The sequence below is a fragment of the Aythya marila genome (genome assembly GCF_965140915.1).
Source record: "Aythya marila genome assembly, chromosome: 11".
In the NCBI taxonomy this organism is placed as follows: Eukaryota; Metazoa; Chordata; class Aves; order Anseriformes; family Anatidae; genus Aythya; species Aythya marila.
The window spans coordinates 11,413,639-11,433,226 of NC_139052.1; the positions used below are offsets into that span (position 1 = coordinate 11,413,639).

At 36.2% G+C, this 19,588-nt stretch overlaps 2 protein-coding genes across 3 annotated transcripts in view; both read left to right on the top strand.

The window, feature by feature from the left end:
* Nucleotides 1–12,592, top strand: part of TRPM7 (transient receptor potential cation channel subfamily M member 7) — a 53,752-nt gene extending 41,160 nt beyond the window's left edge. Inside the window, exons 26-40 of one of the 2 annotated variants that reach the window (XM_082768920.1) lie at nucleotides 50–1,188; nucleotides 2,813–2,889; nucleotides 3,744–3,803; nucleotides 5,103–5,184; nucleotides 5,599–5,669; nucleotides 6,169–6,206; nucleotides 6,891–6,916; nucleotides 7,226–7,276; nucleotides 7,364–7,429; nucleotides 8,060–8,343; nucleotides 8,694–8,776; nucleotides 9,101–9,306; nucleotides 9,970–10,021; nucleotides 10,112–10,218; nucleotides 11,079–12,592. In XM_082768920.1, the coding sequence (XP_082625046.1) occupies nucleotides 50–1,188; nucleotides 2,813–2,889; nucleotides 3,744–3,803; nucleotides 5,103–5,184; nucleotides 5,599–5,669; nucleotides 6,169–6,206; nucleotides 6,891–6,916; nucleotides 7,226–7,276; nucleotides 7,364–7,429; nucleotides 8,060–8,343; nucleotides 8,694–8,776; nucleotides 9,101–9,306; nucleotides 9,970–10,021; nucleotides 10,112–10,218; nucleotides 11,079–11,209 (2,473 nt within the window). In that variant the 3' untranslated portion in view covers nucleotides 11,210–12,592. The remainder of the gene's footprint in view (nucleotides 1–49; nucleotides 1,189–2,812; nucleotides 2,890–3,743; nucleotides 3,804–5,102; nucleotides 5,185–5,598; nucleotides 5,670–6,168; nucleotides 6,207–6,890; nucleotides 6,917–7,225; nucleotides 7,277–7,363; nucleotides 7,430–8,059; nucleotides 8,344–8,693; nucleotides 8,777–9,100; nucleotides 9,307–9,969; nucleotides 10,022–10,111; nucleotides 10,219–11,078) is intronic. The other variant, XM_082768921.1, reaches the window with a different exon arrangement.
* Nucleotides 12,593–13,520: 928 nt separating this feature from the next.
* Nucleotides 13,521–19,035, top strand: USP50 (ubiquitin specific peptidase 50; the record flags this gene model as incomplete). The annotated part of the gene is given in 9 exon segments (XM_082769160.1): nucleotides 13,521–13,532; nucleotides 15,057–15,169; nucleotides 15,171–15,207; nucleotides 15,211–15,294; nucleotides 15,911–15,996; nucleotides 17,661–17,738; nucleotides 17,740–17,791; nucleotides 18,828–18,897; nucleotides 18,900–19,035. Coding segments are annotated over 9 exon segments (648 nt in total). The 3' UTR covers nucleotides 19,016–19,035.
* Nucleotides 19,036–19,588: the final 553 nt, after the last annotated feature.

A 19,588-nucleotide genomic window follows, 5' to 3' on the forward strand; every position in this document is an offset into this window, starting at 1 on the left:
AAAATAGTATCTTTCATAGCTACTTTGTAATTTGATTTTTTTTCCTTAGGGTGGAGCAAATGTGCATTCAGATAAAGGAAGTTGGTGATCGTGTCAACTACATAAAACGGTCACTACAGTCTTTAGATTCACAGATTGGCCACCTACAGGATCTCTCTGCTCTAACTGTGGATACTTTGAAAACACTGACTGCACAGAAAGCTTCAGAAGCTAGCAAGGTTCATAATGAAATTACGCGGGAATTGAGTATTTCAAAACACTTGGCACAAAACCTCATTGATGATGGCTCTCTAAGATCATCTGTGTGGAAAAAGCACAGCATTGGAAACGTCTTTGGTTCTTTTCCACAAGGAGGCCTTGAAAATAATAATGCTTTACTCTGTAACATTTCTATACGTGATGACAAAGAAGTCCAACATAAGACTATTGGTCAGGAGTTAGCTCTAGTTCCTCGAAAAGAAGAAATAAACTTTCAAGAGGCAGGTTCCTCAGGCAGTGCCTTATTTTCCAATGTTGTTCCTCCTCCAGAACTTCGCCAACGAATACAGGCTGCAGAGATCTCAAAATCCATTAGTAGAAGTAAAAAATTAGGCAATTCATCCAACAGCATGCCACATGTAACATCCCCAACAGCTAAGTTTTTTGTTAGCACTCCATCTCGTCCCAGTTGCAAAAGTCAGCTGGATTCTTCAGCAAAGCATGAAGAGACTGTTTGCTCTAAGGCTACAGAAGGAGATAATAATGTAGAATTTGGTGCATTTGTGGGTAAGTATAACAAAGTAGATTCTGAATGTCCTGAAGTCATAATTAGCTGCTCTTATCCTCTTGCTTCTGGCTCTGCTTGCCTTGCTTTCACCCAACCTTGTGTTGAAAATGGAGGATACATTAATTGTGGTTTTATTCATGATGAGAGTGACACTAATGATAACTACAGCTGCAGAGTTGACAAATGTGATCACCAGTCCTCTGTCAACTTATCGAAGAACAAACCCCAAATGAAGTTGTCTTTGTCAACTGGCGACTTGACGTCAACAGTCAACTGTGGCGGCTCACATGGAAAATTGAATATTAAAGATGAACTTTGCAAAAGTCAGCATGTCCATGCAATGGAACTCCAAAACCAAGATTTATGTTCTAACATCCTTATGGGACTACTTCATAAACTGTGGACCAAATCTAAACCACAAGGTTTGACTTATCAAGAATTGTATGGTATTTTGGGTGTATTCCGGTTGCAGGTGACTTTATTCTACCATTTTGCTCTGCTTTTTTTGCTTTTAACATCTCTAATTTCCCTATGTTGCCTGAATTTATTTATTTTTACTCAAAAATTATCATTTCTTTATAATTCTGTCACATAGACAATATTTTTCTGAAAAACAGTAGCCAGTTGTTGAGTATAGCAGTTCTATGCAATTAGCAGCTCTACAACTTGGTATGGACATCGTAGATAAACTTTTTGCAACTCATTATGAAGCTCTTATCTTTTCATTTTGTACATTTAAAAATATTGTCTATTTCTTGACGTAATTACAGAAGACTTCTTAGGCTGATGGAATCCTGGACAAATATCTTTGTGGTATCTGTATCAAACTGAGGGATCCTCCTATACTGTGTTTCTGAACACTGTTATAATTGGGATCTTCCACTGTTGCCTATGTACTTCTTAGCAGTCCTTTTGGCAGCTTCCAAAATCCTTAAATTAAATAACAGCATTATGCCTTCCCTCAAGTTTTGCTTAACCGTAAAAAGTTGCATGCTTTCGGTTACAGTTACCTACCTATTTGAATGGTAAAACAGTGGCAGATTCATTGCAAAATACAGGTGTGGGTTTACTAACCGATCTCTGTGAAATAGATAACGCTTTAAATAGTTTTAGTGTATAGTAGATCACAATCTGGAGTTGACAGGTTGCCTGCAGAAGCGTTGTCTTGCCCCAGTTCAGGGATGCCTCAGTGTTTTTCAAAGGTTTGTTGAGAATGTAAAGATTTGAATCTTTAGACAAGAGTTTATTGCTGTGAAACTTGGAGTTTTAAGAAGATACCTATATACACTATTTATATATTTATGTGTAGAAAGAGTATCTACACGCTTGTGTACACTAGTTACTTGTTTATAATGTTCTCATGATATTAAAAAAAAAAAAAGACATCCCCCTTTTTCTTTTGATTCAGAAAGCCAGACTAAACAGAAATAATGGACTCAGTGATTGTATAACTCTAGCTAATCTGTGAATGTTCTTTACCACTAATAACTTTGAATACTAACTATACTTATTTTACCGGAGTGAAATTTTGAGTGTGTGGTCGTCTGACATCTAGCATTTAGAACATACTCTTCATTCTTACTGTCTGGGTTGTACAAAACTTCAGATGAAGGGCAGCTTTCCATTGCCAATCCCAGTAGGTTTTAATTCATTACAAACCCACATGCTTGGGAGGATGAAGAGTATATTCTAAAAGCTACCTCAGAAAACTCTGCTTTTCCTTCATTTGTTATGCTCACTTAAAAATACTATAATTCAGACTATCTAGTTCCTTTCTTGTGGGAAGCATACACTTAACATTTTAAAATGTTAATTTCACATTTTGAATTGTGGTAGCCCACACAATGCGGGAAAAGCAATAGTTTCATATTAATATTTTGTTACACCAATTTTATTGTGTTTGGAAAGTCTTCTCTGGTGCAGTCAGGCACACAGAATTTAGATGGTTTGTAACCCTTTGTTCTTATGATAAAACTATTGGCATGGTCAGAACATGTCAGTCTACCTTTGATTTTGAATACTCTTTTTCAATTCACTGTGTCAAAGGTCACAGAGACAGCATGGAGTTGCAGCGGTTTAAAGAAGCAGCAAGCAAAATTAAAGAAAGAAGTGCTGATATTGAGGTAATGTGTTTTTCAGAAAGTCATTCCATGATTAATGAGGACAGTGGTTTTTGGTGGTTGTGGATTTTTTCAATTGTAACTTCACCATATGTCTTGAAAAAGTCTAACAGCAAATAAAATCAAAGAACTTCCAAAATGCAGTCTGGAGGGAATGCAACTCTTCTGATTAGCAGTGGAGTGAAAACTTGTGCAACCTTAACTGCACATCAAGTACTCTTGTTTCATAATGTGATATTAATGAAATATTAAAGAAGACCTGAGGTTATGAAAGCTGAAATGAATATAACTGTAAATTAAAATTAAGATAAAATTATATATCCCACAGTTAAATAAGAATCATTTGACACTTGTAAATTTCAAGATTGGTGTTTCGGAAGATTTAAGTGATTTACAGTGATATTATATAGACCAAGATCATAGTGTATATGATTGAAAGTGACTGCAGTTGTTTGATGTGCTTCCAAGAAGAAAAGGCCTTTCTACTAAACTTTGCCAATTAAAATGATGTATAATTTCAGTTTTCATAAAAGAATATTACAAATAACTACTGGGAAGTTATTAATTATGACATAGCTGTCCTCTAAGTGTTATACAAATATAAATAAATAAATATATATGTATATATACATATATAAAAGATTCCATTTGCAGTTACCCCTCACTGGGGGGAGAATCTGACTTGTGAATTGCATGATGACCATTTGCAATGTCAAAACCTGCTGCGTTGTTACTAGTGCGCCTTCTGATAAGTATCATGTGTGACCAAAAAGCTTTGTGTGTGTGTATTCCAGTGCTACTTTTAATAATGTTTACAATTTGCCTTTTTTTTTTTTTTTTTTTTTTTTTCCTAATAGGAGCAACAGGAAGACTTCAAAAAAGCTATATTGGAGGGAATAGAGACAACCAGACTTCAAGTAAGTGCAGAAGCTTTCCATTTTATTCTAGAAAGACCATTTTCACCAGATGGTAGAATTTATTCTTTACAGTGAAGATAAGAAACTGTTTTCATAGATCACTATTTGCAGGGGAAAGATATAATGAACCCTTGTTTGTTTTTTTTTTAAATAATTAAAGAACACACTTTGGGAAGTTTGCCAGTTGTACAAGGGGTAGTTGTAGTCTATTCTTCCACAAAAAAAATGACAGAATTTGCCTTCAAATGTCTTCACAAAGTATAACATTAAAGTTACGATATCCAAACACAGTACATACAGAGTGATAAAATTTATAAAGACACAGAAGGGTGGAGGGGGATGTATGTACCTTCTGGCAGCCAAGCATTGTTATCTTGGCTTAGCATTCTCTGGTACACTTAAATGAAGTATTTCTGTCTAGGGATGTAAAGAAATAGTCTTTCTCATAGGTATCCAAACACCAATAGTATATGTATACACTCACACACTTGGTACACATACATACACACACCTGTACACATACCTGTGGGTGTGTGCATTTGAAGGGTGAAAAAGGCTGGAAACAACTTCCTAACTGGGGTAAGTCTTGAAATGAAAGCAAAGCATACCATTCTAAGTTCAAGTTGTTTTTTGTTCTACAGAATCTTGAATTTTAAAATTTAATTCAGGTAACCATTGGAATTATTAGGCTGATCGTGAGGAGTGTTCTGGTTCCATTGCAGTGTACATGAAGTTGCAGTTTGGGATGAAGTTGTCTTTCTGTATGTTTGCAAAATAAACATCTTGTTGTCTGAAGCTGACCATTTCAGTAGATACTCAAAGTATGTAATTATTACTAAGGAATGTGTCAGTGGGGAAATTCACTTCATAAACTGCAGGTATTTGTGGCAACACTTAGATTTTATTTTTAGTTTCAATGACTTTTTCAAAATGAAGTTTCTGCCTGAGCCAAGTTCTTAAATGAGAATTGATAGTTAATGAAGATACATGACAAAACAGCTGAACATGGTACTTGTAGAGATCTAGCATAATGTATATATCATATATCTTATTGTAACATTCTCTTTAAAATATTTTTTCCAAATAGATCAGTAGTCTTAATAAGCGACTGAAAATGTCAGAGCTGATACTTAACTGTAAAAAGTGTTTTAGCTGAATTAGCACTTGACATAAGCATTTATTTGCAGCAATGTATTTGAGGTACATCCACAAGTTTAAAAAACATATATTTCTAATGTAGCACTAAAAAAGTAGTAGTTGAGAACAATGATAATGATGATGTGTGTACTACTTTTGTAGGGTCTTCAAACTGACTGTGGTCTAAGACAGTCTAGTTCTTGCTGTGGGTTTACTGACCCTTTGGCAGTCCATTCAGAACAATGTAAGTATGTCATTGATTCAGATGGCCTAATTGTCTCTCTCGATTTTGTTGACAATGCATATTCCAAGAGGGTGCAAGGAAAACAGAAAAAGTTAAACCATCTTGAAATGTTTTCATGATTGGTGCTATTTGAATTGGCTCTCATGTTTCATTGTGATTCTTCTGGTCATGCCAACTAAATTCTGTTACATCTGTTTGCAACAGCAAATAGCTAAATAGCTAGATCATAAAAAGGTAAGTGATCCAGTTAGAACTGTGCTGGAAACTTGTAATAGTAGATAATTGTGGATCAGGCCTTTTTTTTTTTTTTATGTAGGAGACGAATTGAGCTGTCTAGTTGCTCACTCTGTTAGAAAATAGGTAACAAAGACATATGCCATTCTTTGTCCAGTTATGAATCTTTTTCATTTGTAGTGTACAACAAGAGTAGAAGAGCATCATGTGAAGATACTCAGCAAGTAGATTCTAAAGCAGCCTTGTTGACGGTTTGTATCCTTCTCTCTTTGTTGTTGTCAAGTAGAACTAGAAAGTGAACAAATAAAGGTGAAGAAAGACTGCATGAAGAATAATACTGATTTGTAGTCCTATTCATTCAAGGAGGCAACAGGAGGGGACCTGTTCTGACTGAGGGAAGAAGCTATACATATTATCTACTACATATTGTGCATGTTCTCACTATGAAAACATACACTGCTTCCTGTTTATGTAAAACAAGACTATTTGTTTAAGAACAAAAATGCTTATACGATCTATAAAACAAAGAACATAGACTTCTCTGTTCTTTTAATTTTATTTACCAATCCTCGGTTGTATTTGAGTCTTCCCGTTCGACTGCAGTTCAGTACAGTTTAGTGAAATCTTTCCAATAAGCAGTCTATACTGCAAGATCTTAAAACACGTAACTTCCCTGCCCCCCAAATTAAATATGCTATGTTCTTCTTACAAAATTGAAGCCTTTTTTTTTTCTTTCCCTTTGATTTAAAGGATTGGTTGCAAGGTAGACCTTCAAATAGCAATCAAATGTAAGTAAGCTTTCTAGTAATGGAGAAATTCCGTTTTATATTTTGATTTTTCGGTTGTTGTCTTTGGCTGCAGTGTTACTCAGCTGTGTTTAATGAAAAAACAAGGTTTAAGGACTTTTCTAATAAATAACTGAATGTGTTCACTGGAATGCTATGATGGGTTATATTTAAGTTAATTGAGTCACATATCAGAGGGCAGAACATGCTCTTACATGAAAATGTCTGTGTTGACACTTACTAATGAGCTAACTTCCTGGCAAAGGTCTTTACCCGACCTTCCAAATTGTAAACCTTCTCTGAAATTGTGCAGTCATTGCTCTTGTTAACAATTATCCCCTGAGTTAACTGTTAAAAGCATTACCTTATTAATCTGATAACAGAAGGGTAAGCTGTTGTGAACGCACTTTAATTAAGCACCTCTGTGGGAACGAGCTCTTGTGATGCAAACTTTACATAATGTTGTGCGTGACTTGGTGGTATTTAAAGTATAGCTCTAAAACCAGGAGATTACTTAACAGCCTTCCATTACCATTTTGTAATTAAGCAGCAGTTCTGCCCTTGAAAAATAAGATAAAAGCAGTACTGTGAGGTTAACAAGGTGACCTAGGATGATGTGTCAAAATCAGTAATTATAAAAACAAGTTTTTAAGAAGCAATAATAGTTGGTTTTGTGACATTTCACAGGCCATCTGAAGAAGATGCATTGAATGGTAAGTTTTTTGTTTCTGCTATAAACAAGCTGGGAGCTTTTTCATACAAGCAATTGTTTGGGTCATGTATGAGAATGCTGATAATTTGGAACTTAATGGAGAGGTAGCACTACGATTACTGTTTTAACAGCCTGCCTTCAAGTACTACAATTTCTTCTGAAGTACTGAAGATCTAAGCGAGATCCTAAATTTTCTGCATAGCAAATCTTTTTCAAGCCCTAGTCACTTGGGAAGTGGTCTTTGCACGTGGTTATTTTGATACACAATACTTGTAGCAGGCAGTGTCTCATTATTTCTGATCTCTCTCAGGCATCGCTTCTCCTTTCAAGCCTATCATGGATATCAATTACTATTATTCAGGTCAGTGCCTCTTATAACTATAGTTCATATCTCTAATGACACTTTTTAGAACCTTAAAATCTAATAATTGCTGTAATTTTTCTCTAGCTGTAGAAAGAAATAACTTGATGAGGTTATCACAGAGCATTCCCTTCACTCCTGTGCCTCCAAGAGGTAAAGACTGTAATTCTTGTTGGTGAGTGGAGGGGGAGGGTCAGAGTTCAAAGGGCTTGTTTAATATGGTCTTTTGGGGAAGAAAACAAAAGAAATCCCTGTACAAATTTCTTCTAATAGAAAATGATAAAGACAAATTTCAAGCTTGCTTGTAACTAGTGAACTAAAATAGTTCTCTATTAGTTCACTCTTGCAATACTCAAAAATTGAAATGTCTGACACCTTTTCTAGGGCAGCTCACTTGATTATGAAATTAAGATTAATTGTAGTTGTCCTCAGAATGGTGTTGATAGTATTGCACTAACAATTTTTGTAGCAAACTATTCTGCAAATATTCCTTTAAGTTAGGACTTGTTTTGACTCATTTAAAGTGCATGTAAGCATTTATTCAGTGTTCTTAATGCTGTTTGAATGGTGTCATTAATAGCTCTAATCAAGACGACAAAAACACTGTACTACTGTGCTGCTATATGAACGAAAAGAGGGGTCTTCCTACTGCTAGTTTCATTTTTTTACTGATTCAGAATGTGAGGGGCAACTTCATATGTGTTGAGATCTAAGAAACTGGAGATATTCAGTGCTTTAGTTTGAAAATTAAAAGTGGTAATTGCTTTTTGTATTGTAATATAGGTGAACCAGTCACAGTGTATCGCCTTGAAGAAAGTTCTCCCAACATCTTGAACAACAGCATGTCTTCCTGGTCACAACTAGGACTCTGTGCTAAAATTGAATTTTTAAGTAAAGAGGAGATGGGAGGAGGTTTACGCCGAGCTCTTAAAGTAGTATGCACATGGTCAGAATATGATATCCTCAAATCAGGTCATCTTTATATCATCAAGTCTTTTCTTCCTGAAGTTGTGAATACTTGGTCAAGCATTTATAAAGAGGATACTGTGTTACACTTGTGCTTGAGAGTAAGTTTTATTCTTGTCAATTATTAAGCATAGACAGGCGTTATTTTTTCCCACCTGAAAAATAGCATGTCTGTGGTGTGTGTGTGTGTATATATATTACAAAAGAAAAAAAAGTTAATTTTCTGTTCTCTATGAACTAAAGGGTTAAAAATCTGCTACAGTATGGTTTACTAAGTCAAAAAACTCAAAGTCTTAAAATGTAAATTTAAAAGCAAGCAATTTGTTACACTATCTTGGGGAAATCAGTAGCTACTGTTCTCGCTGTTTTGTTTTGTTTTTTTTTTTTTTTTGGCTCCGTAATGATTCCTTTCATATAATGCTGCTAATAGAATATTGGCTCTGAATTCTAGGAAATTCAGCAGCAGAGGGCAGCACAGAAGCTCACCTTTGCTTTCAATCAAATGAAGCCCAAATCCATACCATACTCTCCAAGGTGAGTGAGTTTAAACTTCTAGCATACTGCATGTCTTCTTCCAGAAGAATGCCTACAGGGCTGTGAACATACACCTCAAATATATTATGGTACTGATAGGTGAATATGTCTCTGAACATTAAAGAATGTGTCAGACAAATATTCTTGGTAGTGTTTTCACTGATACTTTCTTGCACTGCTTCTAGCCTAGAATGATAATATTAATGAATTTGTATAGCAGCTTCCAATGTTTTAAGTGATAACTAAATCAAAGAGTTGTCTAGTAGTAAATGACTAAATTGTCATTTGTTTGGAAATATATTCATTAAGAATGCTTTTTACTAGGTTCCTGGAAGTTTTCCTGTTATATTGCCACTCGGCTGGCCAGTGGTTTGCAGTTGAAGAGTGCATGACAGGAGAATTCAGAAAATATAACAACAACAATGGTGATGAAATAATTCCAACTAACATGCTAGAGGAGGTTATGCTAGCTTTCAGCCATTGGACCTATGAGTATACAAGAGGGGAATTGCTGGTACTAGATCTGCAAGGTAATGTCCCAATTTTGAAACTGGGGTCAACAGCCAAGGTTGTTCTGGGTCTTTCTCATAGAATCATAGAATGAGTTGAACGGGACCCATAAGGGTCATTGCTTCCAACTATTGGACTCTCTTGTGATAGCATTTTATTAAGAATTTATATTCAATAAGTAGTGTTTATATTCAATAAGCAGTATTTAGTGTGTCTTGCTCCAGTTCGTCTGAATCAATGGTGGGTGTATTAAATATGGCACAAAATGTTATAGCGCTACAGAGAATATAAATATATATGAGTTTTCTCACTTATATGTGCCATAAAAAAAATATGTATATATATTTGTTGACACATTTGTATAGTGCCAATATGGCAAGCCGTATTTATACTTAATTGTCTGTCTGATATTCTGGCTGTGAGAAGTTCTATATAGGAAACTTTTTTCTCTCAGGTGAAAACTAGTTAAGAATTGCAGGCAGATGTAAAATTAGGTGAAGGAAATCTGAGAGGTACAAAGCGCTTGCTGAGGAGCAATTCACGTATTCTATACCATTTTAATTCTTTCCGCCTTTATTCTTGGAAAAGCTGAGAAGTCATAGCTAAAAATGGCAAGGCTTTTCAATATTAGTGCATTTGTGTAATGTATCAGATTTAATTTTTTCTTCATGTGCTGTCTAAAGGTGTTGGTGAAAACTTGACAGATCCCTCTGTGATAAAAGCTGGAGAAAAAAGGTAAGGTCATAGAAGGATTTAAAGAAAACAGGTACTGTAAAAGTTTTGCCAGAGAACACATGCAATTCATGTTTACGCACTCTTTCTCAGGTCATATGATATGGTGTTTGGTCCAGCCAATCTGGGAGAGGATGCAATAAAAAACTTCAGAGCAAAGCATCACTGTAATTCCTGCTGCAGGAAACTTAAACTTCCTGGTAAGAGTGGTGCTGTATTTTTTTCTGAAGCTCTCGGGTATCACGATGTTTTGTGTAATACATAATGATCTAGTAATGTCATGCCATGAAAGTAGAGTAAGTAATAAACATCAGTTTCGTATTTTTACTTCAAAAAGATACGCCATTTTAAGATAAAAAATCCTAGTTGAAGGATTTGACAATGTATGTAATCTATATTTGTATGCACAGTACTTGAAGAAGGTAAACTAGATGGATCTTGACTTCAGAAGGTGCAGTAAAAAATAATAAGAGTTCCCAGAAAAAGTAGGAAAATGAGGTAAAGATACTGCAAAATCTGAGACTTCTTAGCCAAAAAATGGAATGTGTTTTTTTGGGGGGCTTTGCCCTTTTTTTATATGTGTCTAGGTCTGCATAAATTTGTTCTAGTAAAGCATTCAATTCTGAATATTTTTGTTGCATGGACTACACTGCACTCATATCAAACCTTGAAATTATTTCTCTGTATCAGGCTTTTAGACTGGCAGAATAACGTAAAGAACTTGCATGATCTTGCCTGTTCAATGCTACTCTTTTAGGTTGTTTCTCATATGAAGAGAGGTCTTTTATTTCAAATTTGAGTTGTAATTCCTGGTAGCATCAAAGGGTGTCATGAAAGGGTCTGATTTCCATTAGAAGTTGATTTGGTACTTGCTATATAGTATCTATAAATAAAATAATTAAGTTTCCATCACTTTTTAAAGTAGAACTATATGCTTCCTGTTACATATACAATAAAACATCCTTTTGTGGCATTGAATACATATTGAGGAATTCTTACTTATGAGTACATATGCCTAGCCAGTTATTTGAAATAACTTTGGTTCATTTTGTTTATTTAGATCTGAAGAGGAATGATTACACACCTGACAAGATTATATTTCCTCAGGATGATTCCCCTGAATTGACAATTCAGCCTGGAAGCTGCACCAAAGAATCAGATTCAGCTAATTCTATTCGTTTGATGCTCTAATGATGTGACCAAATCAGTGGCCTCATCCAAACTTCATGGAATGTCACAAAGTTGTCACTTATCTTTCCTCCACCATAATTAAAAGAAAGATGCATCAAAACAAGGATTACTGTGTTATAAGTGGAATTTTGGCTGGTCCATTATCTGAGGACCTAACAACTTGTGATAACCATCTACAGAGAACAGCTTGGCAGCTGATCGTTTTAGAGGTTGAATAATGATGAGTATTTATGGTATGTTTTTAAAGGGGGCTTTTTAGCAGAAAGTTTATTTTTGCTTTTGGTTTGGTTTAGTGGAGGATTTTCTCTCTGTAGTCCTGTGGTGTGCAATATGCCTTCAACCAAAAGGATCTTGGTAGTTGATGTTTTAAGGTAAAGCATTTGTCTCTTTGGCAGCTGTCTTACTGTCAATCGGCAAAAGATAGGAGAAAGCACCTACCTCTCTGATGCCAGAGTATTCTGTGAGCATTTTTGGAACTGTTCGCTAACATTTTCTAACCAGATGTCTTCTACTCTGGCTTTTTGAAGAAGACAGAGCCAAATGAGGGGTGTGTTTGTGATGCCAGTAGGCTGAGGTTGAAGGTAGGAACTTAATCTGTTCCAATAGAGAGAGAGTCTCCTGAATCAGGTTTCAGCTTTGTAGCTGTAAAGCTGTTATTTTTTGTGGAATAGAGCCCTAATTGTGCATAATGAGATTTCTTGTTTTATACATTTCAGTTTTATCATGTCACCATGAAATAGTAACAAACAAAGCCATGATAGACTGGTATAATTGTATTTAATAGAAGAAATAGTATGTACTGGTCCAAATAAGTTGCCTTGTGAGAACACAAGTTGGAAGTGCTTTTTGTTGTACGTAGTGACTGCTTCAGAAGTTATGCCTTCCAAAGATCTCATAAAACCAGTGTATCAAACCGAATGTACACATAACTTTTAAATGTATTTAAAATTGTGTAGAAAACATCTTTAATGTTATGTTATTTGTGGTACTTATTTAAGAGAGACTAGGGTTGGAATAGCGTTATGTAAAGTACGGGAGATTGCAATGCACCTTCATGCCAATAAAATGTAATTTAACTGTCCCAAATATTGTTGAGCATTCAGCAAGAAAAAACTGTTGTCCAACTGAAGTTTCATGCTGCGATTTTTTTGTTACATAGGTACTAATTTGTAATTTTTAATTAAAAGGGCAGTATATAGCTCTATAAATTTTTTTATTCAGTAGTGTATCTTATAGATACAGACTTAAGGCACGAACACAATAGCTGTTTAAATGGTGTTTTATGTTTGACGGGGAAAGGTAAAATGTTATAAGGATATAATACTGTATACATTTTGTATATCATTAAATCTTTAAAGAATCTAAAATAAATTTATTCTTGTTTACAGACTTCTGCTGTCTGTCTTAGTCTGAAAGGTTTTTTGGATGAATTTGAGTAGCTCTTCATGCAGAAAAGTAGAATTTGCTGTGCTGGACCAAAGCAGTTGTCCACCTTTGGAGTATCTCAACTGTGGTAACAACAGGAACCAGGGGAAAAAATGTGAAAACACCTCTAGTGGACAAACTTATGTGATAGGATTAATGAGTAAATGACACAAAATATTTTAAAGCTCTTTACAATGTTTATTTAAAATTTGTAGTTCCTTGTTGGATTCCTGCCAGCATCCCCTTCAGTTGTTGTCAGGTGATTTGGCATCTATTCAAGATAGTAATTATAACTTTTTAATGCTGTATTTTAGTCAAGTAAAAGCAATAGTCAATGTGTTAGTGAGGCTAGCTCTTAGAATTAAGAAGGATTCCTAAAGGAGCCTCAAGTGTTACAAACTAAATTTAGTATATAAAATAGGATAACCATTTTGGGAAAAATACACATTAAAATTAGGAAACATTGTTTCCTGACAATAAAATTTAACAATACACAGTTCACTTATACAACCATGATGACTGTTTTCAGTAGTTTTGCTTGTGACTAATTTCTTAAAAAATAAACAGATCTGAAGTTTGTGGTGGGTGTTTGATAGGGGGAAATGTTTCCCCTGGTCACTGTTGTAGTGCCTAGGGCCTGAAGCCTTTCAAAGACAAAAAGGGTCAAATAGGGTTGGGGAACATGTAGATAACTGGGCGTGATTATCAGTGGCTAAGTGTATGTATTTCTGTACATCTTCCTGTCATGAGTAGCATCTTACTCCTGGAGATTTACAGCTAGAATTACATGAGAGGCCTATATGTAAACTGAGGAGAAGACAATCTCTTTCAGACTGACAGAAAACAATCATAATTGTAAGTATTCTTCAAAGAAGGCATTGGAAAAATGTGGTGGCAAGTAAGAGTTGGTTTGAAGGAGTATCCTGACCCTTAGGGGGTCATAAATACCGTATCCTATTGATGCTGCACTTCTCTAAACTAGGTTGTGGGAACAAGTGCATTTGTCTGATAACATCGAATGCTGCTCCTCTTTTAAAGCCTTATCAATCTTGAAATGCATGCCCATTATTCTCTATGAATAGTTAAAAGAGTTGTGATCCATCAGCTTTTAAACTTCTTCAAGATTTCTGAGGAGGAAGAAAAAAAAAAAGCAGTACTGAACATCAGAACCTGTTAACTGCCTAAAACCAAAATACTGGCATGCATTGGTATCATTGTTTTAATATTTTAAGTACAAGAATACTAATTCAAACCTCTAATAGTTTTTAGTAGAAATTGTAAAGGCTTCAATGTCTTTCCTACTAAAAGGACATTTAGCTTAACCTATTTAAACAATGTCTTTCATATAAGTAAATAGGTAAGCTGCGTTCATTCCTTGTATAGCTTTGATTGCCTACCATGATCTTCAGGATATATTTGTTAGAAGAAAAACTGATTGAATAACAGATTAAACTGAGTATTATGTACTTGCATAGTAGTGTTGGTTACTTAGGTAACGTCTGCTTTAAAATGCACTTAATTTCCTACAACCATAGCATTTTATGCAAAAATTTCAAGTATATGAATACACTAATTTCATTGCTTAATGAATCCAGCAAACTCAGCATTGTTGAGTGTTTTACTGCAGTATTTTAGGTGCTGAAACGTTTCAGAGAAAAACAATTCCAAATATGTTGTGGTGAAATATATGAAGGTGAGTCTCCTGGGGAGCTGGTTTCCTAGCTACTGCTTGGTAGCTTTGTGATTAGGAAAAGGAGAGATTTGGTTTTTAAGCCTGTGACAATGATTTCCTACGCTTTTATTCTTCATGGTTGCATTTTGCTAAATGACATACCACTTAACACTACAAGAATTTGGAGATGAGAAAAGCCTACAGCTAAAAGCCTGGTAGTAACAATTCACATTGCATGCTGCTAACAGATCAATTGGAAAACAAAAATAAGTAACAATTCTTTTGAAAAGACTTTTGATTACTTTATAATTAATACTTTTTCTTGCAGGTAATCTGCTGAAAGTAACAGGAAATTAATTCTAAGCCCTGGAGCTTGCAGAAAGTAGCACAGATGTGGATTTCTATATTATGTGTAATGCCAAAAATAGTGTAATCAAGGTCTTGTTTCGGATCCACAAAAAGTAGCACTAAATATATTCTGTTGTCTTCTTGAATGATGCATAGTAGCATGGGAATAATAAAAATTAATACAAGTGTGAGCAAACATGAATAAACTTGGGTTAGGCTGAGATGCTGAGTGCAGTGGCATCAGCAGATGCCCACCTTATTGCTAACTATTTTGGGCAAAGTGCTGGAAGGAAACCAAGGCAGCCCAGGCTCTTCCTGCCTCTGCCAGAACTGGAACAGAGGCCATCAGAGCTGCACTGTACCAGTGTCTATTTTCTAAGTTTATTATGCTCCTGTTTGAAGGTAGAGCCACCCTCTTTTCCTTCTTTACCTGAAACTTTTACTTTTCTGAGGGAGTATGGTGAATCTGCCTTTGGCTATTTGATGTCTGGTATATGGCTTGGAGAGTCTGACTGTTTCCCCAGAGGTTTTGTGTTTAGTCCTTGAGGAGTGGTAGCCAACTTTTATCAAGAGGACTCAGCAGGATGCACAGGCGTTTCTGATCTGTGTGCCGAATGAGCTCCATGAGGCTCTTAAGAAGGTAAGAGTGCAGCTGGAATGTTTTCAGGGCTGTAGCTGTTTCCTCCTTACATTTTGTGGTTTAGCACTTCATGCAATAATAACCTATTCTCCTCTTACAAACTACAAGATGCAGTTGCTAAAATTGTCATATCCTTTGTTTCATACTCACATGCACACAATAATTCATTAACTTCATCTAATGCTATGTCAAATTGCAGCCCCTCATCTTATGCTAATGCTGTCTGTAGCATCATCGTACTCACCTCTTCCTCTCCTTGCCCTTCTGTGCTTTAGTTCTTCCCCCTTTTCATCTGCCTAAAACCTGTTTGCTATGCCCCTATGTCTGCTCAGTTCCTCTGATAAATGACTTTGCTAGCAATTAAATCGTTCCTACCCATATGTCCAGAATATTACACTTTTGTTTAATTTCTCTCGGAAAAGTAATTTAGTTTACTGCAGACATCAAGTAAAGTAATGGAATTTTAGAGCCAAGTTTGGGGACAAGACTAAATACTAGCCTACGTGGGCAGCAGCCAGCCAGTCTCTCGTAAAGCCCACCATTCCCTTTCACAGAAGTTAGTTTTAGCATTGCTTAAAAGAAGAGGTGGTAAACTGCAAGCAAAATCCTGTCACAGTGCGTCCTTTGTACCTGGCTTGGTGCTATGGAGGAAGTGAGCCAGAGGACAGAGACCTCCAAGCTGCTGCTAGCACGAGTTTTGTTGTAAAAGTGCGGGGAGGTTGGTTCCTATAACAAAGAGGGGGGAAGAGGATTTTTGTAGGTAAGGTAGGGTAGGAAGGGTTTTTGTGGGTAAAGATAACATTGAATCTGAAGATTTAGAAAAACAAAAGCTGTGCAGCCAAGAATGAATCAGAACTCTTCCTTCCAAGACAGACTTGTGTTTGATGTTATGTGCAAGTAGCTGCTGGGATGACAGGATAACTACTGTGAGTCACGTAAGCATGGGTGTGTGCCTGTCTGCCCAAGGCCTCCAAGTTAATCTGTAGCTGGAAGGAGGTGCTGATAAATTGCACCAGATTTAAAGCTATTCAAATATCGGTTACATTTAGATTCTCTCTTGAACAGTTATTTCTTTACAAATAAACCCGAGCTCTAAGTAGTTTTTTTTTTTTTTTTTTTTTTTTTTTTTAGGGAAAAACAAACAAACAAAAAACAAACACTATAAAACCACCAGGATTTTGCAATGGGTCCACCAAGACCTAATGCCCCCCTACTGCGTTGCAAATGAGTGTGTCTCCTTCCCTTGCATTGCAGTAATGGACAGGGAACAGCTGAAGTCTTAGCAATATATAAACCACTTAGCAAAATAGTATAGATACTATCGACACTATTTAAAAACAGCACTACTGCCTATACACTCTTTTCAAAGAACCGCCAAGTATATGGATAAAACTTCAAGGGTCCTAGCGTGCTGTAGATCATTCGTTCATTTTCAGTGTCTTTTGCAGGTTTGATTGTCAAGCCACGTTGAACATTTGCTTCCATTCTAACCATTGAAAGTGTTGAAGGCACTTCTGAAACAGTTGGCTACCTACTTTTTTTTTTTTTTTTTTTTTGAGTTGTAACGGGATGAGAGAAATTTACCCCTTGGAGGGGGGGATGAGGGTTCTGCTTGTCATGGCACTGTATTTTTGTTCACCCTTAACTAAATCATTTCTAAATAAGTGGGTATACCATACAAAGCTGCAATTCAGTATAAGAGCTGCTGCTTGGCATACTTTACTAGCCATCTGTGGCTGATACCAAATTTATTATCAAGAATTTCTTATAGTCAACTGCTCATATATTAAAAATAAAATTTTAAAAATGTGAACTTTATATAACAGTTCAAAGAAGTTCAACCATCCCAGAATAATTTTTCTTTAATTTCCCATTTAGCACATGCTTTTCTTGACATGCTGAAAAAGAACTTGTGGCTCCTAGTTATAGCCTTTGGCTATATAAATATGGCTAGGTGATGGCCAAGTTATGGAAGTTTTAAAGTATGGTGTAGTACCAGAAATTACAAAAGAAAGAAGGATAAAGCCTAGAAAGAAAGAAGAGTTGACAATGACAGTGTAGTCCAGAACATTTAGGACACATTGACAGCCATGCAGAGGCTTGGCTTTTGTCTGCTCTTAGCACCTGTGTCCATTTCTAATAGACAGAAGGATCAAGAAGCAAGGCCTTTCTTTTTCTTGCTCAGACAGCACTTGCAGGCATTGTATGTATGTTTTCTGTCAGTTGCCTGTAATACTCAACATTAACACAGATCTGTTTCAAGCCCAAGGTAGCCACTAGTCATTTTCCCTTCCCCTAGGAAAGCCAGTTAAGCAACCACCACAGTAAAAGAAAGAAGTTTAAAATAGTTCAAAATTTTATTTCAGGTTTGAAGGGCAAGGTAACTACAAAAGGAAACTCTTAGCTGACATCTGCTATCCACTCAGCAATTTGGATCTCTCTCCAGAGTTACCCACTCTTCCACAAGAACCCAGAGTACAGCTTGTGTGTTCTAGTGGTGAGCTTTGCCTTTCCAAACTTATTTGTCATGCCTTACCTAATGCAGACAAAGCAAGCCTGTGTTAGCTTGGACTTAATTACAGCAACAGTCTTCTCTGTTCCAGGCACTTAAAAATTCTGTGGTTTTAAAAAGCACACAAACATACATACAAAAAAACCAGCCAGCATCCCCCCACCCCTCCCGATCTATCCTTACTCTGTTCCGACTGCAAGTGCATCTCTTGAGCTGAAGTGCCTCCTGGACAAAGCCATCACTAATTGAACACAGTTTTCATCAGTAAGAAGCTGATACGTACACACCCTAATGAAAAAAGGGCATTTGGTTTCCTGCCTCAAACAGTTTAGAACATGTGAGAGAGGATGGTCCCTCTTTGCTTGACTAACAGTCTACCAGTAACATGTCTATATATACACATACATATATATAAAACTATATAGAGAGTTGATTTTAGAATTATAATTTAGCTTAACATGTATAAGTAATGTTAAACCTATCATACACTGCTTCTGCTATTGTGCATTTCTCTCAATGGATGCAAGTTTTTCATACAAATTTTAATTTTCTCCAGCCAGGGATATAATACAGTGACAGTACGTAACTGAACCAGAGAGGCGAAGTAACCACCTCTCTCTCTTCTCCCCTACTGCAGCCCAGTTTTAAAAAGCATGCATTCCTCATCACTAACACCTTGTTGCAGCCTTCAGCCTTTTCAGCAGATACTGCAAGGATCCTGGCCGTAAACAAGGACTCGGTGGACTCTTCCATTACTCTCTGCAAGTGTGGCCTGTATCAGAGCTAATAGCTAAGTTTAATATTGCAGAATACAGATGCATAATCATCATCTATGAAGTGTCTGTTTGCTCTATTCTAAAGTATTTATTTGAATTCATATTCTGTTCTGCAGGCCAAAGGGGGCTAGAATCTTCTCACTCTCTTTTTCCAAATGCAAACAGAAAATGATTGCCAATTCCTAACTTTCTCTATTAGGAGAGAGCAAGCCTTCTGTTCTAACAGACCGTGTTGTTCGTTACAGATCCACTCTGTTTTTCTGGATGGTGGCCACTACACAGCATTCTGCAAGCACTCAGTCACCAAAAACTGGTACTGGATGATTCACAGATCACCAAGATCCCAAATTCCTCAGTGCAGACTGACAGAGCTTATCTCCTGTTCTACACCTGTCAGGCCTTTTCTGCACCCAAAGGAAGCAACAAGTCATGAAAAAACAACAACAGTGAGTACATCTGCAATTAGAATTCATTGGCAGAATCAGCTAAATTCTGTTTCATCAATAAACCAGAGCATTCATGCTACCTGATCTGCTTGTGGTATTGCAGTCAGTAATTTCTAGAGAGAGGGCTGGAGTTAGAGCTTCCAAGCCTGTTATGAAATTCACATCCACTGTGTCTAATGTTTGTTTTTCATGACAAACTTCATAGATCCCTCAAAATATCAGAAATGCTGAGCATACAGATTTGCTTACCTGAAAATTCCTGTTTCTCTGTTGCTTATATATGCATGTAGACAGATAAAAACTCAGACTGATTCAAGATTTTTGAATGCCAACCCATTCAGGAAAGGAAAACTAACCCAAATCCAGACCAGGGAAATGCACAAAATTCAGCTAAAACAATTTCTAGACTAAGTAGTTCTAGACAAAACAGTATTCTTTTCATCTGAAGAGCCTTTAAACTGTGTGAATGTGATTTAGACTGTCGTTATGTAGAATTCTGACCATTACAGAACTAGTTGAGAATGAAAACAAACTCAAATATACACTTAATAGGATATATT